Source organism: Bison bison, unplaced genomic scaffold, assembly GCF_000754665.1.
Source record: "Bison bison bison isolate TAMUID 2011002044 unplaced genomic scaffold, Bison_UMD1.0 scf7180017864249, whole genome shotgun sequence".
Lineage (NCBI taxonomy): Eukaryota > Metazoa > Chordata > Mammalia > Artiodactyla > Bovidae > Bison > Bison bison.
In genome coordinates this window covers 2,943,341-2,970,935 of record NW_011494821.1, presented here as the reverse complement: position 1 = coordinate 2,970,935, position 27,595 = coordinate 2,943,341, and the positions used below count along the sequence as shown (strand labels likewise).

General features: G+C 51.3%; 1 protein-coding gene across 2 annotated transcripts; it reads right to left on the bottom strand.

The window, feature by feature from the left end:
* Positions 1-27,024, bottom strand: TRPV3 (transient receptor potential cation channel, subfamily V, member 3). 2 transcript variants are annotated; one of them, XM_010847482.1, is made up of 17 exons: positions 26,906-27,024; positions 22,092-22,196; positions 21,880-21,966; positions 20,965-21,119; positions 20,001-20,177; positions 17,129-17,269; positions 14,526-14,806; positions 11,078-11,254; positions 9,993-10,151; positions 9,173-9,274; positions 8,070-8,143; positions 6,021-6,186; positions 4,062-4,128; positions 2,260-2,534; positions 957-1,069; positions 335-414; positions 1-98 (listed from the first exon to the last, which is right to left on the bottom strand). In XM_010847482.1, the coding sequence occupies exons 1-17, from the start codon at positions 27,022-27,024 to the stop codon at positions 1-3; spliced, it is 2,376 nt and encodes a 791-aa protein (XP_010845784.1). The 2 variants fall into 2 exon arrangements, with proteins under 2 accessions (XP_010845784.1, XP_010845783.1); XM_010847481.1 differs by having other exon boundaries at positions 1-95.
* Positions 27,025-27,595: the final 571 nt, after the last annotated feature.

The window sequence follows — 27,595 nt, the reverse complement described above, 5'->3', positions numbered from 1 at the left end:
TTACACTGAAGTTTCCGGAAATTCATCTATTTCCTCAAATGCATTGAGGGTGGTTTTGCTGTTGCTTCTGGAAGAATCTTGGATTTTGTTGGAATCTGCTTTAAAGACAAAACACTATTTTACAAATACAGCACTCTGCAAGTTGTGCCTCCAGGTAGGTCTTGGCCCACCACTTGACTTTCAGAAATGTTTCCAACTCAGGTTATAAAATGATAGAGCTGGAAGGGATTAGTTCAACCCTCCTCCCCCACTTTACAGATGGGGAAAATCAGGGTCCCCCGGGGTCACATGGTCAGGCAGGAGTGGGCATCATGCTTCCTGACAGCAGCGGTACCTGTCCGTCTCCCGGGCCCCGGATCTTCATTGAGGAAGGAGACATGAGTTTTCCATTCAGTCCACTTCACCTCGTTGATCCTGAGGGTGTGATAATCATTCTCACTATTTCCCAAGCGCACTTCATGAAATACAAACAAATACACTAGCACCACATTTGGGGTGTCCCCCACGGGGATTGGGAACACCCCTGACTCATGTGTCCATATCAGTGTTACTGGGGCTTGAAGCCTGCCCAAGTACACATCTTCCCAGGCCTCCAGGATCAGTCTCCTCCCAGGATATGGGACTCAGAGAGACATAAGGGGTGAACCCACACAGGGGAGACAGAAGGACAAAGGGTGCCAGGCTGGCAGATCTCTTCTAAGGTAGGCACTGGGCGGGGAGAAGCCACAGAGGCACCTCCAGAAGGGCAGAGTCTCCCCGCTCTCCCTTCTGAGGCTCAGGAAGCCTGTCCCAGGGCCAGCGACCCCAAACAAGCAAACTCCATCTTCTGAGGAGGCGGAACAGACCATGGCCATGGTCCGACAAGCAAATGGCATCACGGCTTGGCTAACATTCACACCGCATGTCTCTTCACCCACCCACAGAGCACCAGCAAAGTGCCCCCCTCCCTCTGTTACCGCAAACACAGCCGGAAATCGTCCTCTGCCACTTTACACAGCTCCCCCATGCGGAATCTGCTCCTCAGCCATTCTGGTAATATTTTCTCAAACTCCAAGATGGTCCTGGCTCTCTGGGAACACAAAGGAGCCTGAGTGTGTCACTGAGGAGCCAGCGCCGGGGTGCCGCCTGAGTGTGGGTGTGCCCACACATGTACACACACAAACAAGAACTTGCACACACAAGAACACACACACACACCACCAAACGGCCCACTCCACCTGCACAGAATGCTTACTTAATGCACAGATCCTGAGGATCTGGCTCACCTACAGAATTCAAAAACCCAGGGTCTTCCCCGATGGTCCAGTGGTTAAGACTTCACCTTCCAATGCAGAGGGTGTGGGTTCGATCCCTGGCTGGGGAGTTAAGATCCCACAGGCCTCAAGGCCAAAAAAAAACCACATAATACAGAAGCAATACTGTAACAAATTCAACAAAGACTTTAAAAAAATGAAAGAAAAGAAAGCCCAGTAAGTTTGGGAAAGGTGTTAAAATTATTTTAAACATCACATAAACTATGTTTATGCGAGTCCAGAGTTTCCTAACTGAAAGGTAGGATTCTGAGCTCCTGTGGTGAAAGGAGGTTCAGACATCACACAGTCCTATTCCATCTCAGGCTGGGAATCCCCTCAGCAATTTTCCCAACCATAATTTGTCTAATCTCCCCTGAATATTATTGATAATCCATTAAGAAGGCCCTAACAATTAGTAACTTCCTTGTATCAGATCAAAGCTTTTCTCCCTCTTGTTCCCCATATGTCCCATTTCTGCCTCTGGGATCACAGAAGAAAGCTGCTCCCTCTTTCCCAAGTAGCTCTGCAAGAAGGAATTCTCACCATCTTCAACCCGGTTTCAACACCGTCTGTTGTGAGGCATGGTTGCCAGGCCTCTCCCATGCCCGGGCCATTTTGTGGGTTAGTATCCCCAGTGTGTAAGGCCCACAGCATATAAGGAGTATTGGAGGGAAGCAGAATTGTCACCTCCATTGTCCTATACCCTCAACACCCACATATCACACCATTGACTCTAAGCAGAGCACAGCCATAAGCCTGAGTACCTCTCACACATGCCATTGTCCAGCCACACTCCCTGGACCCTTTACTCCAGGAACCTACCTTCCTTGAACCTGGCCAAGCACAGGGAGCTTATGCAGGTTTCCAGGCCCCAGCCTAGATCCACGGGTTCCATGTGCTGAACTGAGTCCCCATGACAGGACCCCCCCCACACACACACACACAGAGGGGACTCTGCCAGGCTCACCTGTAGGCGCCAGATGCGCTCGCTCTCCTTGGAGACATTCTCCACCGTCTCCCCCATCAGGGCTATGAGCATGTTGAGGAGGAGGACGAAGGTGAGGATGACATAGGTGATGAGCAGGAACAGGAAGAGGATGGGGTACTTGGAGTTCTGCTGGATGTTCAGGTCACCCAGGCCTATGGTGAGCTTGAAGAGTTCCAGCACCGCGTCGCTGAAGCTGCCGTAGGAGCTGCAGTTCTCATGGCTCTTGGGGCATTTCTCGATCAGCGAGGCCAGAGCTGTGAGGACATAACAGGGTGTTCTCTGCAGCCTTTCTGTCCGGTTACTCAGTGAACTCGTGCATACCTGCACGTGCACACATGCACACGCGGACATACAGGCACACAGACACTGCTGTCTTCCTCTCTCTGGTTATTGAAATCGCATCTCCAGCCTCAGTTCCTCCAGAAGCCTCATCAGGCTGGTGTTCTGCCTTGAATGACTGCAGAAAGACCTTTCTGCCTAACAAAGCCCAAACTCTTCTCTCCCTTCGCTACCCCACCGTTCAGCCCTTGACCAATCAAGGGTTTGCAGAGTTGAAAATTATAATCTATAATCTGTGTGTCCCTGGCTCCTCAACCAGGCTTGGAGCTCCCAACTTCCAGTAGCCTGGGTTGTCTCTCCCAAGACTGGCAGGGCCTGAGTCTCCTTCTAATGCTGTGTGGCACGATCTCTGGTCACAGCCTGAGGCTCTTTCTTCTTTTCTTCCCAATGCACTACAGCAGTGGCTCATTACTTAATGAATGGATGGATGGATGGATGATCAAATTAATCAGTGAGGAAATGGGTGGATGAATAAACAAGCAAGTGAAGGAGCAAATGAATAAGCAAACTGTGACCCAGAAAAGGTACCAGACAGATGGAATCAGCTGCCTAGTTTCAAATGCCTGTGATAACTGGGGAAAAGAACTGGCTTGGGAAAACAAAATCATATCTCTTTAGGCAGAGGTTAGAAGCAAAATCAGGTTGTGCTTTTCCCTCTGTCATAAACAGACAGGTTTTTAAGAGGGTTTCCCATCCCTGGTCCCCAGCAGACCAGAGGCTCTCACAGATATGTCTGAAGTGATCCACGACAGTAACATGACGTGGAGGGCCAAAGGAGGTTACCTCGATACATTACTCTCCTCCTATTTTTCAAAGACTGTCAATCACATTTCTGCAAACTTTAGCTTCCCTATCTGTCAGTTTGAGCCAAAAACACCTGCCAAACCTATCTGAAGCTGAGAGGGACACATATGATGATGTGAAGGTGGGAGGCATACCACATAGTGTGGTCGGATAAAAGCGACCTCGTCAAATCCTGGCGTCTCTAAGCCTCAGTTCTCTTATGATCAGAGATGATGATGACTCCTGCCTTGGTCAATACATTGTGAGAAGTAAAGAGATAATCAATGTTATTGCTGCTCAGTTGCTAAGTTGTGTCTGACTCTTTGTGACCCCATGAACTGCAGCATGCCAGGCTTCCCTGTCCTTCACTAACTCCTGGAGTTTGCTCAAACTCATGTCCATTGAGTCAGTGATGTTATCTAAGCATCTCATCCTCTGCCACCCACTTCTCCTCTTGCCCTCAATCTTTCCTAGCACCAGGGTCTTTTCCAGTGAGCCGGCTCTTCACACAGATAATCATTGGGAAATGCTGATCACGGTGAGCATTTCACTGGTGACCGATATAACTGTTGCTGAGGCTCCCGCATGCTCTGTCATGCTAATGTCTATATAAAGGGCTTTACAAATGTGGCAGTTGCTATTATTTGTAAATCATTTACCTACTCCAAATCCAAGTAAGAACACGATATATACAAACAAGAACTTCAGAACATCATGCAAAATGACCTACAAAGAAAGAAACATGATTCAAGGGTAAGGTTTGAGTACATATTCGCTATAGATTGATCTCCTGCTTCCCACCGTCTCCCGGATCTGCACTCCAACCATGCCCTCATTCACTTGGGCCACTCTTCCGTGACCCTCCCCGGATCCTCCTGACGCTCCCTCCACAGCTCAGCACTGGGCCCACCTGTTCCAGAAAGACTCTTCTATTCATCCTCTCCACCCTCCTCCCTCATACAACACAGTCTGTTTCTGTCCTTGCTAATACAGGCTGCACATCGGCACCTCTCCTCATAGAATCTCACATCGAGAATCCTCACGCTTTCTGGAAGTGGCCGTGTGCTGGGGACTGCTCACACCAGTTCACAAGAGCTGACTGTCACACTCTCGTGAATTTCCTGAGCTGGTTGCTAAACAAGCCATGACTAAGAATTGGATTGTGTAAACATAATTAAATAAATTACATTAGAAACAAAGATAATAAGTAGTCAAAACATTACTTCCAAATGACTTTACTACATTTTACAATTATTTAGGCTTTTTTTTTCTTTTTTTCTTTTTTGGCCACTCCATGTGGCTTGCAGGATCTTAGTTTCTGGATCAGAGATTGAAATCATGTCCTCCATAGTGAAAGCCCAGAGTCCTAACCACTGGACTACCAGGGAAGTCCTAACAATTACCTAGAATTTTAAGGCTATTTACATCTATTGTAGCTATATGTTGAAAACACTATATAATGATGCTTTACTGTGCATCCTTGCCCGATTCTGTACTCATGTTGATAACTGGAAATCAGCCATGGTGGGTGATTTACATCATAGAAACTGGTGAAAGCTACAAGTCAAAGATTGTTGATTGTCTAGATCTGGACCTAAGACAATGATGGAAAAAATGTTAAGGCAGATAAAACTTTAAAAATATATACTATCCGTGGCTGTTATATTGTGAATAGTACAAAAACATTGATGAAATATTCTTCTAGTATTTGAAAACTATTATTCAATTCAGCAAATAAGTGTCTCAGCATCACTGACAAACAAATTCAATTTCAACACGTCTTCATTGTTTCCTTTTCATCTTCCTCCTTAAAGCAAAGGAAAGGACTTCCCTGGTGGTACAGTGGATAGGAATCCACCCACCAATGCAGAAGACACAGGTTGGATCCCCGATCCTGGAAGATCCCACATGCCGTGGAGCAATTAAGCCCGTGTGACAGAACTACTGAGCCCACACTCTAGAGCCCACGAGCCACAACTGCTGAGCCCACATACCGCAACCACTGAAGCTTGTGTGCCCTAGAGCTGGTACTCCACAAGAAAAGCCACCACAATGAGGAACCCTCACACCAAACTAGAGACTAGCTCCCGCTCGCTGCAACTAGAGAAAGTCCATGCACAGCAACAAAGACCCAGGGTAGCCCCCCAAAAAATATTTTAATTAATTATTTATTTTTAAAAAGCAAACGAAAATTCCAGGCAACATTTATATTGGCACAATGTTCACATGTCAATTGCAACCATAGGTTGGCAACAGATACAAGTTAAACCAAAATCAACAAATTATTTGGTGAGATTCAACTAGCCATGTGGAATTTACAACAAAAAAGTATTGCGTATTTTATTATTATTTGTAACTTGCATGCTACACCATCCTCTATATGGTAAACATCTATAATAAACATACCTACATATATATATATATTATACATGCATATTTTTCCTCCAAGACCATGAGCAAAGGCAAAGGGAGACCATGACATTGAGAGAAAGAGCAGTGGCCTGTCCCTTGGGTGAGTCTCTTTTCCTCTCCAGACCTCAGTTTCCCCATCTGAAGAGTGGGCCTTCTCTGAGGGGCCCCTCCCTGCCCATCTCTGATGCTCAGCATCCCCAACGCACCTTCTGGATCATGACGCTGTACATGCCCATGGACTGGAACCCCCGCGTGTAGTAGAGCATGTTCGCCCAGCCCAGGGCCATGGCCAGCACGAGGCAGGCAAGGTACTCTTTGTAGGCAAACAAGTACAAGAAGACAGACAGTATCACAAGCACAGCTTGGGCAAAACTGTTCAGGAGACACAGGAAACAAGGGCCTTACTTACTTCTCCTCGGCATCAGGGCAGAGATGTCCAAACCCTCCAACCTCCCATAAACCCTGAACAATGACCCTGGTAGGTGGTACCAAAGAGACAGCCGAGGCTGCCCCAGACATGCTGGACCACGTCTAAAACCCAGCTTTGCAGACTGCATTGCCAGATGCAAGTCAGGGCTGGTTGCAGTTGACAAGGACTTTTTAAAGATAGAGTTCCCCAGGGCCCAATAGATTTTGGTTCAGATGGCCCAGGGTGGTTGCCAGGAGGCTGGATGTTTTTTGAATCACCCATGTGACTTGTGATTCCCACAGAGATTGAGGCACTCTGGAGTAGACGAAGGATGCAGTAAAAGATTCCATTTTTAATCAAAATGACAAAGCTGACAACATGTATACTCAAACGTCAGTCATAACAAAAGTCCCCCATAACCTACTTTGAGAAGTCTTTTAAAAAACTACAAGACATGCCATGTAATAGATACGCTAAAAGGAGATTGCACACCAATGCAAACGTACCTAACAGCACTGAACTTAAAAACGGTTAAGATGGTTTAACTTTCATGTTACATGCATTAAACCACAATTTTAAAAATTTAAAGTACAATATCCACCAAACATACAAGATCAAAACCTACTCCTAAACATTGTCATCAGTTAGGCAGACATCTGGACAGAAACCCTCTCTTGCTTATAGCATCAGGCAGTCTCCGCGATTATGAAATACCTAACTAGTTAAAGTTGGGACACAGTCAATCTCGATTTTGTGCAGTGGAAAGCAAACATTTGGGTGATCGGTGTATTTGGCACTGAAGTGAGGAAGCATTTTAAACACCTTCCTCCACACAAAGAAAACAACAGAGAAGGAGACGAGCAGAACAAGGCCTTTCATCCGCACCAAAGCCAGTGGTGGTACAAATGGATTTTTCTCTGGGATCGTCACACTTTGTTGAAGGTGTCAGGCTCACATGTGACTTGCACTGTGGGTAGGACTGCACCTGGCCTATTCATTCACTGCAGTGTCAGGGTGCCCCACCCGCCCACAGGGATGGAGAACTCGGTTCATACTTCTGGAAGGCACATGCCTACTTAATAAGACAGCTATTAATAAATAGGTATTCAAGGTGCTATAGACCCACCCAAAGGCTCAGAAGAGGGACTTTGGTGGGGTCCACAGAACCCCGGAGCCCAACGTGCTTCACCCCAAGCCGCAGATCCTGTTCCTTTTCATGAAGCCATGATGCTGAATCAGCCTTCTGTTGTTTAGAGACAGGGTTACGTAATCCTCTGACATCGGCTGCACATGACCTCATTCAGTGAAGCTGCTGAGCTGGGCTTTCTGACTGGGGCCTACAGTAGTTGACCCCAGACTAGCTTGGGGTGAGGATGACTGGGACACTGGGCTGGCTTCGACATGCCCGAAGCTCCACGTGACTCAGTGATTCACTTCCCTCCTCTGTGCCTCAGTTTCATGAGATCAGACACGGTGATTTCTCAAGTCCCTTTCAGCCCTGATCTGCCAGCGTCCAAGACAGCAGCTGGGAGGAACTGGCTTGGAATGTCCCTTCATTAAAACATAAACATGCTTTCTCTATGCTGCCTGCCCCCCAGGGCTCTGGGACAGGGTGTAGTCAGCTCTCCCTGTGACCAGATGGTGGGCACTGTCCCAGTGTTTTCTGGCCCTCCCCTCTGTGCCTCTCTCAACAGAAGGGAGGAGGAGGTCCCTGGCCACATGCCTTGGCGTAAGGACTGGGACAGGGTGACAGAGTAGGGTGGCCATTGCAGAGGGACATAGCAGTCCTCATACAGGACTTCGGCCCTGACTGTGAGGTGGTAACCAAGGCGACAGACCTACTTACAAGACAAAGTGAAACCAGGCATCAGAGAGAATGGACTGCAGATCTGACGGTCTCAGCAGGAAGATTGCGATGCCCTGCGGCCAGAAAGGAAAGAAAAGCTGCCCCCTCTTCGTGCCCCTCGCCGGAAGACCTGGGGAAGGGGGCGTCTCCCCAGGACTGAGACTCAGGAACCAGGGGAATGTGTGAAGGCCCAGTCAGAGCCCAAGTGAGGGATATGGAAAGGGACTGGTACCTGGGAGACAGAGACAACCCCAGGGTAAGAGTGGATGCTCCCCCCAGTCTTCTTGCATCTCTTACTTTCATCCCCATCATCACTCCAGAACCCACAAAGCAGCAGGGCCACACAGTTGCCTGCCATTCCCCAAATATGGCCTGGCCTCCCAGCCTCTGAGCCTTTGTACACTGCTCCCCACATCTGCCCTGTAATGCCTTCTCCCCAGAGTCCTCATGCCAACCCCACCCTACCACAGTTGGTGACATCTCTACCTTCCAGCCTTCCTAACCTCCCCCATCCCCAAATAAAAGTCACCTCTCTTCTGAACATGGGTCTGACCCCAACATCAGGCCCTTTTCACAGTCTATCTTACAGTCTTGATATCTGTGTCCATCTGAAATTCCTACCAGACTATGACCTCAAAGAGGGCAGACTCCCTCATCCCTATTAGCTCCCCCCAGGGCCCCACAGGTTGAAGGTGTTCAGAATATACCTGCTGATTCATCACCTGGATGGATGAATGGATCAACTGACAAACAGATGGAAAGACAGTTGGATGAAGGACTGAAGGACAATAAGTGGGTGTCTGAATGGATGGATGAGCAGTTGGGTGGATGAGAGATGGCAGGTGATTGGGTGGATGGATGGAGGGGAGGGGAAGATGGGAGGGACACTGAGTGGCTGGGAGTGTAGATAAATAGCAGAGAGATGGACAGATGGATGGAGGGATGGATACATGAAATAGGTAGGATAAGCCTGCTTATTTATGTAAATCTAAAATTAAAGAGGAAACGAGTCCCCACAGTCCCCCAGCAGCAGTAGCAGACAGAGCTTGCTGCCCCCTGCCTGCCTCGCAGGCCAGACCAGGAGGGCTCAGTGACCCACTCACCTCTTTCACAGAAATGAACATGGCCCAGATGAGCACAAACATCCTTCCTAAGAGCTGCAGCCACCCCATCTTGTGCGTGAGGGCCAAGGGGTGTGGCAGGGCCTACGGAGGAAGGGAGAGGAATGGATAGGTGCAGGGTGCGGAGTGAGGAAGGCAGGGGTAGCACCCACCCTGGGGCGACCGTGCACATACGCATGCCCGGCCCTCGAGCTGGACCAGAGGCCAGCATGAAGCCCGTTCTCTGTAAGAGCCAGTGCAGGAAGGGCAGCCCCCAGCCCCTGCCTACCCCACCCGCGGTGGGAACCCAGGATTCTACGGTGAGAAGCATGATTCAATCCATGCTAACAACTCCCTCATACCTCTTGGCATTTGTCTGTCCCATCTGTATCCAGACACTCACAGAGCCCCACCACACAGTCAAAGCCAAGACTCTGTGCCTCATGTGACTGGACAGGAAACTGAGTCCCAGATTGGTGGGAAAGCTTCTCCAAGTGACCTCCACCTCCTCGTGTTTCCTCCCACAGCCGAAACACCCAATCGGCTCCAGATTGAGACCTGGAGCCTGGGCCAGGCCTGGGGCTCCTAATTCCCTGAGCCTCCCTCATCAGGGGTCCGCCTGGGACTAAGCACCTGGGGTTGAGCTCCACTCAGGGCTGGAGACGTATTCCATGTCCAAGACACTGTAAAGCGTGACAATCGGGGTACCCCACGCAAATCTCTTGGCTTCTCTGGGCCTCAGTTTCCCCATATGCACGTGGGGTGGATCCCATCTCCTGCAGCTCTAACCACCTCATCCCCCACTTCAAGGGGCCCAACATACCTCCTCCTCGCGGGGGCGGTAGTAAGAGACGAGGGTCAGGGTGATGTTGTAGAAGAAATAGAAGCAGAAGGACAGGAAGAACATGTACTTGGCGAACTTCTTCCACTTCATATGCAGCAGCGTGTGCAGGGGCTCCAGGGTCAACATCTCGTGCCGGTTCTGGGGATAGAACAGCACCGGTCACCATGGAGATGAGAGGGAGGGAGGGACCATTTTCAAAGGGCCCTCATTTCAAAGGGAACTCTGAGTCAGCAGTGCCCCCGGCAGAAGGGGCCAATGAACTGGTTTGGCTGGAAGTGTTGGGAGGGTAATTTCCAGCTCCTGAGGCCCCAGTGCAACCAGGCATAGCCAAACACCACAGGAGCCTGGTGCTTTTGGCAAGAGGATCAGATGCACAGTCGGGAGTGAGGGCTAGAAGTGGGGCCAGGGCCACGACTGGGGTTCTGGCCCCTCCTGGGCCCCCCTTCACTGTGTGACCCTTGGAAAACCCTTGACCCTTTCTGTGCCTCATTGTCCTCTTCCATAAAAACTGATTGCAATCCCTGCCCTACCAGTCAGGCTGCTGTGAGAGGCCAGGGAGACCCCAAGCAAGGCAGGCTCTGGGAGGCACAAGTCTTGGTAAAATATAAAAGATGTGTTGCCTCTGTTCCCCCAAGAGCCAAAAACTTCCCACTGAGCTGATCCTTTCTTTTCTTCTTCAGCTTCACTGACCTCCCTGCCTTGCCTCCTCCAGAAAGACCTCCCTGACTGCTCCAACGGTACACTCCCTGACCCCCATTTGAGGCCGGGTTTGGGGACGAGGGGATTCTAAGCTCAGCCATAAGGAACCAATAAGAGGAGTTGGGGGGAAACAAGATGGAGAAGATCTACACCCCCACCCCCACCCCATCCAGGATTATGGGGCCAGGAGACCCCTCCACAGGGTCAGCTGGGAACAGGTGTCCCCAGCACCTGCCCCACCCACTGAGGCTAAGGAACGGGGGTGGCAGACACATCCAGCAAGTAGAATGGGGTCTCCCAGGGCCCCTGGCCTGAGGCCCAGCCTGCCGCCTCCTATCTCCCCCCAGCCCAGCCGGGAGACCCACATCAATGTTGGTGTTGTAGACGATGATCTCCAGCACGGAGTTGTCGGTCGTGGTGTCCACGTTGGTGAGGTCGTACAGCGAGGATGACACAGGCCCGTACGCCCAGTCGGTGAACTTCCTGGACAGGCTCCGAAGCCGCTTGTCCTTGATCTCACGGCTGAGAATGTACTTCAGGATCTGGGGACAGGAAGAGGAACAACTGTCAGCCAGCGGACAGGGCTCGGGCCAGCACAGCTTGGCCCTCCACCCCTACAACAGACAGGGCCTGGGAAGAGTCTCCCACGAGAGCCTGGCCGAGTGCCTGTTACTGTGACCCCTGGGCCCCACTTTATCTGTGGAATGAGTACAAAGCTTGCTGACCTGTGCATTGCACCAGAGACTGTGAATACCAGAGACAAAGGGGTGAAGGCCCTTTGCACACTTCAGAGAGTTGCACAATCAGCTCACAGATCCTTCCACCGGCTGGGGAGTCTGTTCAGGGAAGAATCTAGGAACTGACCATTTTGAGAAGTAATTTCTGTTTGACCTGAGCTTGAGTTAGAAGTTTCTCCAGCTTTCACATCCCACTCTCAGTCAAGACCCTGCCAATTGAGGCTCACTGCCCTGGCCAGTCAGGGACTGGTGCAGGACACCAGCCTTGGGAATTCCTGGGCAATCTAGTGTTTAAGACTCTGAGCTTCCAACACAGGGGCATGGGTTTTGCTAGGCAGGTAGAATAGGAAAAAGGAGTCCAAAATGGCGGTGGCTAAAAGACAAAGAAGGGAAAAGCATGCGAAAATAGAACAAAAGAAGGTCCGAGGACCGGAGTGAGGACCTCAGGTAAAACAAACAACACTCCTGGCTGGCCCAATTTACATAGGACAGGCCCAGGGAGAGAGATAAACATATAAAAAGAGGAACCAAAGCTAGCTCTCTCTCTCTCCCATGAGCTGGGGCGCTCTTCTCCTCGCATCTTTGGATCAATGTGCCCTCATGCCTCAGAGACGGATTTTCCTGCTATCTTCTAAATAAAATAGAGCTGTAACACTGAGCTGTAGCACTGATTTGTCTAACAAGAGCTATAACATGATCCTTTCGAGACCTGAGAGCTATAACACAGTCTATCCAAGACTCAAGAGCTGTGACACGCCAAGGGGGCTATAATGTCCATCACTCCAAATCTTTGTTGTGACGAGACAAAGAACCGAGGAACGTGCACTCTCATGACAGTTTGATCCCTGGTCAGGGAACTAAGATCCCACATGCCGCATGGCACAGTCAAAAGAAGGTTAAAATATTAAATTTTTTTGAAAAATTAAGAAGCGCCAGGGCTTCCCTGGTGGCTCAGACAGTAAAAGAAAGTGAAAGTGAAGTTGCTCAGTCATGTCCGACTCTTTGCAACCCCATGGACTGTAGCCTACCAGGCTCCTCCGACCATGGGATTCTCCAGGCAAGAATACTGGAGTGGGTTGCCATTTCCTTCTCCAGGGAATCTTCCCGACCCAGGGATCTAACCCAAGGATCGAACCCAGGTCTCCCACATTGGAGGCAGACGCTTTAACCTCTGAGCCACCAGTGGAAGTGGTGTGACAGTAAAAGAATCTGCCTGCAATCCAGGAGATTCGATCCCTGGATCGGGAAAAGGGTATGGCTAAAGGGTATACCCAAAGAAGGGTATGGCTACCCACTCCAGTATTCTTGCCTGGAGAATTCCATGGACAGAGAGCCTGGTGGGCTACAGTCCACAGGGTTGCAGAGTCAGATATGACTGAGCAACTAACACACAAGAAACCACCAGGCTTTTTCAGAGAGATTCGTGAAACCTAGGTCAGCTAGCCTCGCTCTCTGCTGAATGTTAGAGTTACTAGGTCAATTTAAAATTCCCACACCACTGACTAATTCAATCCAGATCTCTAAGGGTGGGGACACCCAGTCATCTGCATGTTGTAAAGCTTCCTGGATGGTCCCAAAGTCCCGGCGAGATGGAGAGTTTACTAGTTCCCCAAAATGAGCCCTGGGAACCGTAAGATGTGGCAGGACTTCCTGGGGCACCAACCCAAGGCCCAGGAAGAGAGTCCTGATGGGGAAGACAATGTCAGGGCCCTGATCTCACGTGACCCAATGGGATTCCCACATCATCCCACATCTCTCACATCTCTACAGACCAGGCAGGGAGCTTCTGGGGCCAGGGCACGTCTCCCCTTCCTGCACCCCAGCCTAGAAGAATCCAAGGACAGGGACTGTGTCCTAAGCATGTCCTAGGCATCTCTATTCCCAGCAGTGACCAACTTGAGCAGCATCCAGAAAGACGTCCAAAGAACAGTGAGTGAAGGAGAGAAGGGAAGTGGGAAGGGTGCGGGGGATTCCCCAAGACTGACAAGGCGTGGTTGGGGTACGGGGAGGGCATATTTTCCTTCAGGGAACCAGGGGGTCATGGAGCCAGACTGCATGCAGGAAGCTTCATCTTGGGCTCCCCAGGGACCTCATATGCCACAGCGGTCCTTGGAGAAAGTTCCAACTTGGCAACCACAATGTGACCCTCCTCAAAGCCCCCAGGAAGCTGTGTCCTTGGGGTGGGCAGGAGACCAGGGAGGCAGGCACACACACAATTGCTCCTTTATCCAAGCTGTTCTTCCTCCCCCCTGCTCCCGCAGAGAATGAAAAGGTCCCTTGTGGGCACCAGCCCTGAGCACTGGGAAGGGACCCAAGGCCCTCAGGGCAGCGCCTCCCTCAGCAGCGGCCCTGAGGCTGGCACAGCTGTGCCACCAGGGCTGCTCAACAGCTTCTCCCCCACCTCACTCCCACCCCCAAGCAGAACCCCCTTGCAGCCTCCTCAGAGCCTTGGTCCCCTCCCAGGGCTCAAGATATGAAGGCAGAAGAGGCTCTGCTATGACCCCAGCCCCAACCTGAGTCCTGCCCTTGAAATCAGACCAAGCCATGGCTCCAGCCACTTGGAGAGATGAAAGCCCTCCCCAGCTGAGTCTTCACCAAGGCTCCCAGTTAACCTGAGTTTCTTGGCCCACATCTCAAGGGCGCAAATGGCCACCAGCCACCGCATCCTCCACTGGGGACTTGGCTCCATGTTTCAACCTGACAGACAGCCTGGGATCTCCCCAGAGTTGGGGAGAAGCAGCACATTGGCTCTATATCCAGAGCAGACATTCTGGGCCTCCTGTCCTCACAAGAGACTGAAGGCTCTGAGGGTCAGACACTCAGCCTCCACTGAGTACCTTGCCACACAGGAATCCTCGGCCACAGAGCTTACATCACTGCAGCCCTAAGGCTCCTCCACCCTGGCCCAGGCGACAGGGTCCCAGGACAGGAGACAGAAACCCAGAGTGTCAGGGCCTGAAGTCCCGAGGGTGGGCCCACGAGCTGCCTGGCCAAGCAAGGCTCTGTGTGCTTAGCCACAGAAGGGCCCCCGGGGGGCCGTGCCTGGTGCCCTCCCGCCTGCCCCCACCTCGCCCACCTCGGCCTTGCCCATCTTGGCGGCCAGCTGCAGGGGCGTGAGGCCGTCATTGTTGCGTGTGGTCTCCAGCTCCCAGGTGCGGCTCCTCAGCAGGATCATGTCATACATGCGCTTGACGAAGTCGTTCTGCGTCTTGAAGTCCTCGGCCACGGTCACCAGGGCATGGAGGATGTTGTTTCCCCGTGAGTCCTGCGAGGTGATGTCCGTCTGCTCGTTCTCCATCAGCATCTGCACAATCTCGGGCTGGTTGGTACAGGCTGCCAGGGCCAGGGGTGTCTCGCCTAGGGGAGCGGGGCACAGGGGCTCGGTTCTCTCCTGGGCCAGATCTTGACTTGGATCTTAGTCAAGATCTCAGATCCAAACCTTCGATCGCGGTGATCGCCAAGGTCTAGGACTGGGCCTTCTCCTGACCATCTCAGTGGGAGTGGGAGACTGAAGTTGGATCATTGCTTCAACCTCCTAATGGGTCTCCCTGCTACCACCCTGGCCCTCCAATCCTATCCTCAGCACAGCAGCCAGACTGATCCTGTTAACACAAAAGGCTTGCCTCACCCAGAGCTAAAGCTCAGGTTCCAACAACAGCTTACAAGGCTCTACACCTTCTGACATCATCTCCTCCACTCCCTCCTTACTCACTCCTCTCCAGCCACAAAGGCTTCTTCCTTTCCCCGCCCCCTCCCCAGCACACACAGGTGTTTTTCTACTTCAGGGCCTTTGCACATTCTGTTCCCTCTGCCAGGTGTGCTGTTCCTTCTGCTGCATCACTTCCTCCCTCACTACCTCTGAGTCTTTGCTCAAACATCACCTGTTCAATGAATCACCCTAACTGCCCTTTTTAAAATTGAAACCCATTGCCTTCCTGCCCCAGAACTCCTGATCGCCTTCCCTTGCTTTGCTTTGCTATGCCGTGCTCAGTCGTGTCCGACTCTTCTAGACAGCATGGACTGTAGCCCGCCAGGCTCCTCTGTCCATAGGATTCTCCAGGCAAGAATACTGGAATGGGTTGCCATGTCCTCCTCCAGGGGATCTTCTCCAGGGATTGAACCTGCATCTCCTGCATTGGCAGGTGGATTCTTTACCACTGAGCCACCTGGGAAGCCCTCCCCTTGCTTTACTTTTTTTTCAACAGCACTTATTATTTTCTAACCTATTACATAACATTCTTAGTTATCATGTTTATTATTGATGGTCTCTCTTCCATCTAGAATGGAAGTTTCATGAGGGTAGAGATCTTGGTTCTGTTCACAGATATATTTCAAATACCTAGAACAATGCCTGGTGTATATAGTAAATGACAAATATTTACTGAGAAAAGAGAAGGCAAGTGACTTACAGATGGTCACACATCAAAGGGGGGGACAGAATCAGGGCTGGACATCGAGTCTTATGCTGTTTCCCTGCCAGTCTCCATCCTGTCCCCTCTCCTCATCCCACCGGACGAAGGTTTCCCAGCCAGGTCAGACCAGAGGCTGCCCAGACCCATCTAGTCCTATAGGCTAACTAGTCCTGCAGGTTAAAAACAGTAATAATAAAAAATAAAAAAAAAAACACCCAGAAGAGAAAACAGATCCATGGCCATCAATCAGGGCCTTCTAGGAAGAGGCGTTAACTACAAAGTTGTACTTGGAAATTTTTTGGTGGGATGAAGCTCTTTGTTCCCTGTCCTGATCATAGTGGTGGTTACACAACTGTATGCATTTGTGGAAATGAACAGAACTCTACATTAAAATGAGTAACTTCATTGTATCTAAATTACATATATTAAAATTTTTATTTTTCATCTGGGATAAGGCTTCCCTGATGGCTCAGATGGTAGAGAATCTGCCTGCAATGCTGGAGACCCAGGTTCCATCCCTGGGCTGGGAAGATCCCTTGGAGAAGGGAATGGCTACTCACTCCAGTATTTTTGCCCGGAGAATTCCATGGACAGAGGAGCCTGGTGGGCTACAGTCCATGGGTCACAGAGGGTTGGACACGACTGAAGGACTTAACGCAACACAGCCTAACCCCAATTGTTTTTGGACTCCCTAGAGTGTTAGCCAGGGAATTTTCATCTTCTCACTTTTTCCTCCCTGTTGCAGTCCTGAGAGGCACTAGATATAGGGAACAGAGGCAAGAGCTGGCAGCCTGAACGCCTACATTAGCTCCTTGCTACACAGGGACAAGTCATTTCCCTTCTCAGAACCTGTCTCCTCTCCCATCAACTAGGGTTTAAACTGGGTTCTCTTCTTGCCCTCCCTCCGGGTCCTGGTTCCCTGCAGAGGGCTGCTCAGGTGAATGCCTATGTCCCCACTAAGACCCCCAGGGGACACTTCTGGAATGCAGGCTCCCCCATCTTCCCCACTACTCCGCTGCTTCCTCTCTGGTCCAGCCTGGTGGCCCCATTCGGATACATCAGCCCCTGCCGCCTCCCTGGTCACAGCTCTGTCCTCCAGGGTTCTCCCACACAACCCAGCAGGCAGAGGCTGGCAGTGGGGTCTCCAGCGCTCAGTCTGCTAGCGCCTTTCTCAGGGAAGGAGCCCCGCCCCGCCCTCCGCCCCCTCCCGAACCCTGGACCCTGGACCCAAGAGCCTGGACCCCAACCCGGGCGGGGGCGCACCCACCGAAGTAGAAGCCTTCGTGCTGGTACTTGGGGTTGAAGAAGACCCCCTTGGCGTGGGCGTTGACGTCCGCCCCAGCCGCGATGAGCGCCGCGGTGATATCTCCTTGCCGCCGCTCGATGGCGATGTTGAGCGCCGTCTGCCCTGTGGGCGGGTCGGGATGAGTGAGGGGCGCTCAGCTGCTGGGACCCGGGGTACCACGCACTCTCTCGCCGTTCCTTTCTCTAGCCTCTGTACCCTCCACGGATCACTGAGAAATACTAGCTGCCTGTCTGGTCGGCGTCGCCCAGCTACCAAGAGTCCCAACTTCATTCTTTGCTTCATTCAGTCTTGCCTGGAAGCAAGGATTATCCTTGGAGCATCTGTTCTGTGCTCCAACGTGAACACAACGGGACAGGGCTACAGTTTTAATTCTGGTCCTCTGGAAGCTCACAGTCTCCCTGAGAATTTACTGCTACGATGGGGGAAGTACAGGAGCTGTGGTACCCAGAGGTGCTCTTAACACAACCTGGAGGACTGGGGTGCTTCCCATAAGTGGCCTCTCAGCTGGGATCACGAAAGTGTAGCCAGGCTGGATGGGGCCAACTCAAAGCCTCCTAACTCAGGATAAGAGGTTAGAACTTCAGGGACTTCACCAGTGGTCTGGTGGCTGACTCCATGCTACCAGTGCAGGGGGCCTGGGTTTAACCCCTGGTCAAGGGACTAGATCCCAAATGCTGCAACTAAGACCTGGGGCAGTCAAATAAGTAAATATTACATATTTTTTTTAAAAAAGAGATTAGAACTTTATCTTAAAGGCTACAGGAAGGCATAAAGGCACTGAAGCAGAGAAGTGACATGACCGAAGTTTGGGGGTTTGTACATATGTGTTTCAGATCACTCTGGCTGCAAAATTGGAAGATGTGTAGCCCAGACATGTGAAGAGCTGTCCATCCAGTGCACCCAAAGATCCTTAGGAGGAAGAGTCCTCAGGATGGTCTGTGGGGTTTGGAGGAGGCGTGCCTCAGGCAAGATCCAGGCATCTAGCCTGGGTGCTGGGTGCCCAGTGCCCTGATGACTAAGAAAGAGAACAGGGGAGAAGAAGCAGGGAGGGAGCAGGGGGACATTGACCTTGTTGGTGGAGCCTAGAGAACCTCCAGACAGAGGGGACTGGAAGCCTGGGGGGTAGGGAGGTCTCAGAACTTCCTACCAGAAATAGCATTTTCCAAAGAGCTGTAATCATGCCATACATAAAAATTAAGCCTGGTGGATTAAAAAACTAAGAGTTTTTAAAAACCGGTAAATTGCTTGTAAACTAAACTTTTAATTTATTTATTTTAATTGGAGGATAATTTACAATATTGTGACTTTTTGCAGGGAAAACCTTCTTAAGCAAAATCCAAAATGCAGAAACCATAAAGAAAAAAACCAATATATTTGCTTACATAAAAATTAAATACATTTGCTTGCATAAAAATTAAACACATTTCTGTGTTTCAAAAGACATCTTAAAGAAAGTGAAACAAATGATAGACTGCAGGAAATATTTGAGATGAATAAAAGAGGCAATGTGTTTTTAAGAGTCCATAATGGATTAAGAGCTTTTACAAATCAATAAAAAGACAAGAAGCCTAAAAGAAAACTGAGAAAAGATTATTAACAAGCACTTTACAGGGAAGAAAATACACACAGCCAATACAGAAAATTAAAGATATTTGGAATCAGTGGTAATCAGGAAGAGGAAATTTTGAACTTAATGATTTAACACTTTTCACCCACCAGACTGGCAAAAACCAATAATAGTAATAATATATATATACATAAATAGATACACATAAATAAACTTACTTTATCCCATGAGAAAAATAAATTCCCAAGCAAGATTCCCACCTGCAAAAAGCTGACATGTTTAGCACTCATGACATATCAGCAAAATGACATCAAGTTATTCTTGGGCCAGTCATTTGTGTCACAAGCATATCATAAGATCCTAACAGGATGTTTATTGACTCCAAAAAATCAAAGACACACCTTACTGATAATCCACAATGGATTTCCTGAGCAGGAAACATCCCACGTTTGGTCTCACTGCCCCCTCTCCAGCCCACCTCAGACAGAAGCCATAAAACCAAGACCCACATGGGGCTGTAATAATGCTAATGGTGATTTGACTTCCCCAGTAGTCCAGTGGCTAAGACTTCATGCTCCCAGTGCAGGGGGGCCTGGGTTCAATCCTTGGTGGGGGAACTAGATCCCACATAGACCACAACTAAAGATCTCACATGCCACAACTAAATTTCCCATGTGCTGCAACTAAGACCAGGAACAATAAAAATAAATATTTTTTAAAATGGAGTGTCTTATATTTTAGACATGGTGCCTATGACATATTTTTTTGAAAAAAATAATGATGATGACAATACTACCAGTTGCCATGTGCTAGCCCTGCCCAGTTCTCTAACCTCATCTCCAGCCTTCTTGCCATCACTCAGCTGTGTCAAGTTCAGTCCTGTCTTGGGCTTTCGCTCTTGCCTTGTCCTGGAGCCTTATCATGCCAGCTTCGGGTGCCCTCTGACCACCCACACTAAAGTTGCCCATGCCCAATCACTCTTGATGACATTATCTTTTCTGGTTTTTTTTTTTTTAAACTTTCCTTTTCATAGAGATTTCCATCAGTTTTGAAATTACCTTATTTAGAGCCAAGAAGCTTCAATCTGGTCTTGTTCAATCCTGTGTTCTGGGGCCAAAAGCACTGCCTGGCACATGGTCAGTGCTTCAGATTGTTTGTAGAATGAAGGAAGGTGCTGGGCACCATGTTAAGTGCTTTGGGCTTCAGAGACAGCACTGCTTGTGTGTGGCATGATTCCCGCTCCCCTGCCCCCCCACAGGCAAGTACCTTCATAGGCCTCCTCCGTGTACTCGGCATTGATGAATCTGTCTAGGATGTCATTTTCCTCAGCAAAGGCGAGAAGGATCCGCACGATCTCCTTGGTGTTGGGGTTGATGTTTAACAAGGCCTTCATCAGGCACGTCTTCCCCGTGTCCAAGGCTGTCAGCTTGTGCATGAGGAAGTCTGCAGGCAGGAGGGCAGGATGGAGCCACAGTACAGTGGGGCCCCGGCTGCCCTGGAACCGCCCAGCCCGGAGGAGGGGAGACTGGATTGTGGGGGCTGCAGCCCCAGACCGCAAGACCCTGCCCAGTCCCTCCGCCAAGCTCCCTGCCCCAAGCTCCTCCCCTCCCTCTTTCCTGTCCAGTTCTTCCTCCTCCAGCCCCCTGGCTGGCCCTTCCTCCCAGGTGAGTTACCCAAAGTCTTATCAGAGACCTTTTGCTCATGGCCTTCTGTACCATCTCCCTGGCAGGGGGCAGTCCCACCCACTGCCTGACTTCCCATTGTCCACCTCAGAAATCTCAAGCCCACCACCCCTCACCCTGGTTGCTTACACATGGAGCTAGCCGCCTGCCTTTAACTCGCTACTTCCCTGGTCCTCAAGATGGCTCAGGCCCCATCAGCCACCAAGTCTCCCAAGTCCAAGTGGCACCACCCTGGATTCACTCCTCAGGTCTTTGAGTCCACGAAGAGTTTTTCTCTGTCTCCCAGGCCTGCTGCTGGGGTTCCAGCTCTGCCTGAACAGCGGCCTTCTCCAGATTTACCCCCATCCTCCGCCGAGTAGCCAGACCATGATCACAACCTGTCTAAGCCCTTCCATGGCTCCCCACTGCCCTCAGAATCAGGTTCGAAGTCGCCAGCCCAGCATTTAAGGCTGGAGGTCAGGGCAAGTGGTGGGGGAGGGAGGGAGGTGGACGGCAGGGGCTGAGCAGGAGCCCCAGCCCTGAGCCCTGGGCCACGGGCGGGCACTGACCAGGCACGTCCAGGCTGTGGCGCCGCTTGCAAAGCTCCTGCAGCTCCCCCAGCAGCTCCAACAGCTCCTCCACGCAGCCCTCCGACACCGCCGTAAAGATGCGTTTCTTCAGCCGCTTCTTTTTGCGCCTTTGCTCTTCCTTGGCCAGGTTTGCACTGAGGCCAGAAAATGTTTCCAGCTCACAACGTGTGCATCGCCCCTCCCCAGGGTCTCACCTTCCTCCAACAGAGCCACTGTGCCCACAGGCTCTGCCCACAGGGCGCTGCACCAGTATTTACATCTGCCCTTCACAATGCCTGACGTCCCCTCCCTTAGTGCTGGGGGAGGGGGTAGGGGGATTCGTGTGCTGCTCCGCTTCTAATCCAAAGGCAATCACGTTTTAGCAAACTGTATCTCTGGTTCCACATTGTAATGATCAGGAAAGATTCGTACCTAACCGTTCATCGTGAAGACCTCGAAAGCACGAGATCACAGGAAGAGAAACTGCACCTTCATATTTTGTGTTGTTTGAATATTTTTAATATATTCAAATATCTCTCCCCACCCCCACACTCGAAATAGGCAGCTGTAGTAACACACTGCTGCGTAATCCTTCTCTGTGTGTGTGTTCTTGTAAAACACACACTGATGTTTGATGGTTGCATGCATGTATTTTTAGTTTAAGTATATGGCATTGCATTAAGTTCTCATTCTATTGCGTGCTGTTATTCTGGTGTTTTATGATGAATGGATATTACTTTTATAAAATGTAATACTCCTTCCCTTCCCCCCAAAAATGACCTACAGGCCACTGCCATGGGCCCAGACATTAAGCCCAGCAGTAGCGGACTCTTTCTCTCTTCTGCAGGGTCCTGGTGCCTGGCCCCTCTAGCACTGCCTGGGGGCACAGTGGGAGGAGGGGAGGGCCCGGCTCACCTGGGACTGTTGGGATTGGACGGGGTCTCTGTCACATCATCCTGAGGAGATTGTGGGGAATCCATGTCATCACAGTTGCCAGAGACACTGGAGGGGAGTGGGGAGGGACAAGTTTTTAAATGGACAATGGTAGCATGCCACAGCCAGGCCCGGCTGTGTGGCCCAGGGCAAGTCCCTGCCTACCCTCTGAGGCCAAGGGCTGGAGTACTCACCATTGCCGGATGTTGGAGTCCATGGGCTTAGAGAAGATGGGGGGAGAGGTCTTGGCAACCGTGGGGTTGGGCTCAAACCCTTCTATCTCCAGGAAGAAGTGTGCACTGGAGGGACACCCAAACAAGCCCATTAGAGCTGGGCAGGGCTTGTTCACCTGTGTGTCCTGCAGCCCCGCTGCAAGGATGCCCACCTCGCTGAGTGCTCACTCCCGGTTAGGCCCAGACAAGCCTGGAAGGCCCAGAGCTAGTCCAGAAATGAGGCATAAGCGAGGTGAGGGCAGGGCTCACTCATACATTGGGCCCCACCTTCCTGTCTCCTGCCCATCAAAAGCCCCTCCGACTTGACCTAAAATCAAATCATTCTTCCAAAAGAGAGGAGCAAACCCCTAGTTGAGAGCCTAAGGCCAGGCTTCTAGGCTGCCTCTGCCTCTCCTATTGTGTGGCCCTAGGTAGTCACTCACTTTCTCTGGGTCAAGTGTCCTCCCCTAGAGAGACTGGGCTAGATGCTCCCTAAGGCCTGGACTCAGGAGCAACGCTGCTCCAGAGCTGTCTCCTTATGGACCGTCCAGCTGAAATGGGCATCAGCAATCACCCTATGCGATCGATCACCTTCCTCTGCACCCCTGCAGTCCCCCAGAACTATCACCCCAAAGTTGTCCCCATACCACTACGGCAGCTCTGACCCAGCGACTGAAGACACATCTGCTAGCAGCTCAGCCCCAAAACATCCTGGCTGAGATGTGCTGACTGTTTCCAGGCAGAGCCAGACGACTCTCACACCAGCAGCTCTTTCCCCAGTTGGTCCAACCCCTGCCCTTCCTCCATCCCACCCTACCTCTCTGGGCTCAGTAGTGCATTTACTAACAAACATTTACACATACAATCTGCCAAGCACTATTTTAGGAGCTGGGGAACACTGTGGTGAACAAATAGACAAAAATGCCTCCCCTTGCAAAGCTCCTGTCCCAGTGGGTTGGTAAGAAGAGACCAGGTTATAGCACAGGGAAGCCATTGCTTTCCTTGCTCTAGACAACAACACACTGTCTTTCATCTGTAAGTTCTTCAGTGGCGGAAACTACAGTTGCAGCATCCTAAGTCTCTAGAACACAACCCTGATCGTGATACTCAGAAGACCTAACAATGGATGAGTGTAAGGATGGATAGGTGAAAGATAAATGAGTTGAAAAAAAAAAAAATGACTGGTTGGACAGATGAATGGATGGTTGAATAGGTAGGTAGATGATGAATAGTTTGGAAGGATGAAGGACGGATGGATGGATGGATGGATGAGGAATGAATACTTGGCTGGATAAACAGGTGGACAGATGGAGAGACCAATAAGGAAACAAACCAACATAACCCTAAACTGTAAACTGTGGGAGGTTGCTTCCCTCAACAGGAAGCTGAAGGCTGTGACCGAGACAGAAGGTCTTCAGTGTCGGGAAGGAGGGTAACGAGAGTTGAGCAGCAAAGGACCCAGTTGTGGGTCAGGAGCTAACTCCTGGGACGGCCTGTCCCACACCTGCCCTGCCTGCCACTGCACATGCCGTATCTCACCCACCAGCATGAGCGGACGTCAAGGTCTTGGCCAGGTGACATCCTGGCTCCTGACCCGCAGCAGCTGCTCTTTGTTTACTCCTATCTTTGACCCAGCCCAAAAGGAGCCACCACCCACATGCCGTTAACACAGGCAGGCAGACAGCCCTGCATCATTTCTCCTGCATTTCTATTCCTCTGAAGGCAGAGAATGATCCCTAGGCAACCCCTGGGCTGGGGAGGACTCTCTGTTACTTTGTCCCATGGAGAGCCCAAGGGCTCTGAGCTTCAGGGCCCTCTATAGCCTTTGTCCTGTGCCTGTGTCCCTGGGCAAGGCAAGGCCCAGGGGACAGGAACCCCAGCAGCCTCTCACAGAGAGGGGCATGATGCTTCAGGAAAAGCTCCAGGTCCAAAAATTTCTCTCAAATCTGGAGTTTTTGGTGCCTCCAATTTAACTGTTAGTACATATTTCCTTAGCAGTCAGAGCTGCCATCTTTATTTATGTATAATATTTAATTTTCTTTTTCTTTGTAAACCTGAGTCCTATACTCAGTTCTGAGGGAGATGCCTAAATCTTTGGGGTCTGGGGAGAAGTAGGCACGTGAGGGCCCTCAAAAAGCCTTGGGAAGGAGAAGGGATCACCTATTTGGAAGACCAAGGTCACACCTCACCCCAGGCCCTTGGCTGGGCAGGGGTCATGGGCAGAGCTGAGCCTGGAACTAAGTTCATGAGCCAGGCTGGGCCCAGAAGGGCAGCCTGACTGCACGAAGAACCTGGGATTTTCCTAGAACGCTGTCCTCAGTCCTTCTGAGGTCCAAACCTCCCCTGGGAAAGTGAGAGAGGAGGGAAGAGGGACAGGAGGCAGGAAGCTTCAAAGTTATCGCTGCTCTAGGACTGGCCTGGAGAACCAGGGGTTAAGACTATGCTTAATGCAGGGAATGGGTGTTTGATCCCTGATGGGGGTACTAAGATCCCACTTGCCATGAGGAAAAAAAAAAACAACCCAGGTATCTCTGCTCCTACTCAGGCAAGCCTCTCCAGAAACAGGCTTCCCCCACAGGCCTCTGACACCTGTCTGATCTCCATGTCCACCCAGTCTTCTCTCTTATGCTCCAAATTGGAGCTTCCACCTGAGTGTGCCTCTAGTACCTCTCAGCCAGCATTTCACACCTGAACTTGGCTCTTTCCTCCTGACCTTGCTCCTGCTCCTCTGAAGTACTAATGTCAGAGACAGCCCTGTCATCCATCTGGATCCCCCCATCAGAACTGAAAATGTCTCTACGTCCTCCTTCGCCCTCCCCTCCCATAGTCGATACTTCAGACTCCATGATGCTAATACCTCTTTGATCCCTGCCTGCTTCTCCATGCCTCACCACCAGGCTAACCACCTATCACCGGGGCAACAATCACAACAGACTCCCCTCTGATCCATCATCCACACAGATCACCCAGAGTATCATTGCTGCTGCTGCTAAGTCGCTTCAGTCACGTCCGACTCTGTGCGACCCCATAGATGGCAGCCCACCAGGCTCCTCTCTCCCTGGGATTCTCCAGGCAAGAATACTGAAGTGGGTTGCCATTTCCTTCTCTAACGCATGCATGCATGCTAAATCGCTTCAGTTGTGTCCGACTCTGTGTGACCCTACAGACAGCAGCCCACCAGGCTCCTCCGTCCACAGGATTCTCTAGGCAAGAATACTGGAGTGGGTTGCCATTTCCTTCTCCAAGAGTATCATTTCCACAATGCAAACCTCGCCATGCCCTCCCTCTCACACAAAAGCCCTCCATAGCTCCCCACTTCCCCCAAGATATCCAATCTCAACTGACAGCCAAGACCCAGCCTCAGAGGGGTTCATCTCCCCCACCTACCCAGCACTTTAGACACATGGGACTCCTCACTGGTTCCTGCCCCAAGCCCTGCCTGGAATGCTCTTTCCCTTCCTGTCTACCTGCCATCGTCCACAGTAATACCAGCTCTTCTACAAAGTACCCACAGAATCAGAACAACCCTCCCCTCCTTAGGCCCAGACCACCCTCTCTCCAGGCCACTCCCCGAATTCTCCCTGGGGGCCCCCTCACCATCCAGACTGTGAGCAGAGGTGGGTGTTCTTTCTCTCATGTCCCAATCTCCCCATCCTGGGCCCAGCCCTGGGCCTGGTGCTCGAAAGACCTCAGCAATTATCACTCGAACCAACAGAAGGGAAAGCACCAAGCTCACCTCGGCCTAAAACAGGCCTGGGACGGAGTAAAGGAGGCGGGGCAAACGGGCCAAGCTAGACCGGGCCCACCCGGGTCCAAGGGAAGCACAGCTGGGGTGAGGGAGGGCGCTCAGGTTGAAAGTGAGAGAGTCAGTCACTCAGTCGTGTCTGACTCTGCAACCCCATGGACTGTAACCCACCAGGCTCCTCTGCCCATGGGATTCTCCAGGCAAAAATACCGGAGTGGGTTGCCATGCCCTCCTCCAGGGGATCTTCCTAACCCCGGGATCAAACCCAGGTCTCCCCCATTGCAAGCAGATTCTTTACTAGAGCCACTACTCAGGCTGAAGGGCACCAAATCAGCTGAGGGGGCGGGGGGACTGCAATGGGGTCAGCTCCAGGGCCAGCTGTGACCCCAGAGAAGTACTTTCTCTGCTCCCACCTCCCCCGCGCCCTCACCTGGGAGTGGTCATAACTGTCCCGGCCCTGCCCCATTCCCAGGGGCCCTGGGGAGTGACAGTGACAATAACAACAAGGAAGACAAAGTTCAAGGCAATAAAACACCATCGGGGCCAACAAGTTTGGTGCCAAGCACCTTGTTGGCACAACTGCAATTAACCATCACTCTATGGACTGGTGCCCCCCTTACACAGGTGGAGTTGGAGAGCTTGAATTACCTGGCTGGGCACCCAGTGGCTATGAAATCCCCCCAGGGGACATGGAAAATGTACCCAGGAGGGAGCCCCTGCTAACCTGGAATTTCCACCCACTTTTCAGCGCCTTGTCTCAAGATGACTTCCAGCAACTCCCTGCCTCCCCAGAAACCTTTCTGAATGTTTCTGCCTCAGTGCCCCAGGCCCTCCAGTCGTACTGACCTCTCCAGCTCAGCCCCAGAGTATGCAGGGCTCCCCGCTCCACACACATACATCCCCACTTATACCTGGCTGGGCACCGGGCCACCCAAGGTGAGATAAGAATGGCGTCTCAGGTCCACCCCCAGCAGGTGCTCCCTGAAAGTGGGCGCCAGGCCCCTCCCATGCCTCTCACCGCAGCACCCAGGCCCACATCTACTGGCCCTACCTCTTTTTGGTGGGGGTGATCTCAGATGGCCTCTTCTCCTGCATGATGGCAGGGTTCACAAAGGGGATGGTGGCTCTTCTGCCCGTGAGGGGCACCATCTCCTTGGGGTGGGCTTTCATGGCTGGAACACAATTGCAGTGCAGATGCTCAGGTTGAGGGGACACGGAGGAGCTTCAGGGGGGTTTTCAGACCATGTGGTCCCTGCTCATACTCCCTAGGATGGAATTCTCCTTCTATCTTTCCAGGCTGCCAACCCTGCATAAGGTTGACATCCCTGTGGCTCAGATGGTAAAGAGTCTGCCTGCAGTGCAGGAGACCTGGGTTCGATCCCTGGGTCAGGAAGGTGCCCTGGAGAAGGGCATGGCAACCCAATCTAGTATTCCGGCCTGGGAAATCCCATAGACGGAGGAGCCTGGTGGGCTACAGTCCATGGGGTCACAAACAGTCAGACACGACTGAGTGACTAACACAACTGTGTATAGATGGTCTCTGCAGTTTCTCTTGATCCCTGCTTCAGCACCCCTGCTCCTGGGGGTCCTAGGAGAGCCCATCAGCGCTTCCAGGTAGAGACCACCATGCCCTTGACTTCTCTCCAGTCATCTGCCCCAGCCCCACCCATCTCCAGGTAGATTCCTGAGAATTAACTCTGCTTTTTAAGTGTCTCAGGATCTGTGTTCAGAATGCTCCTTG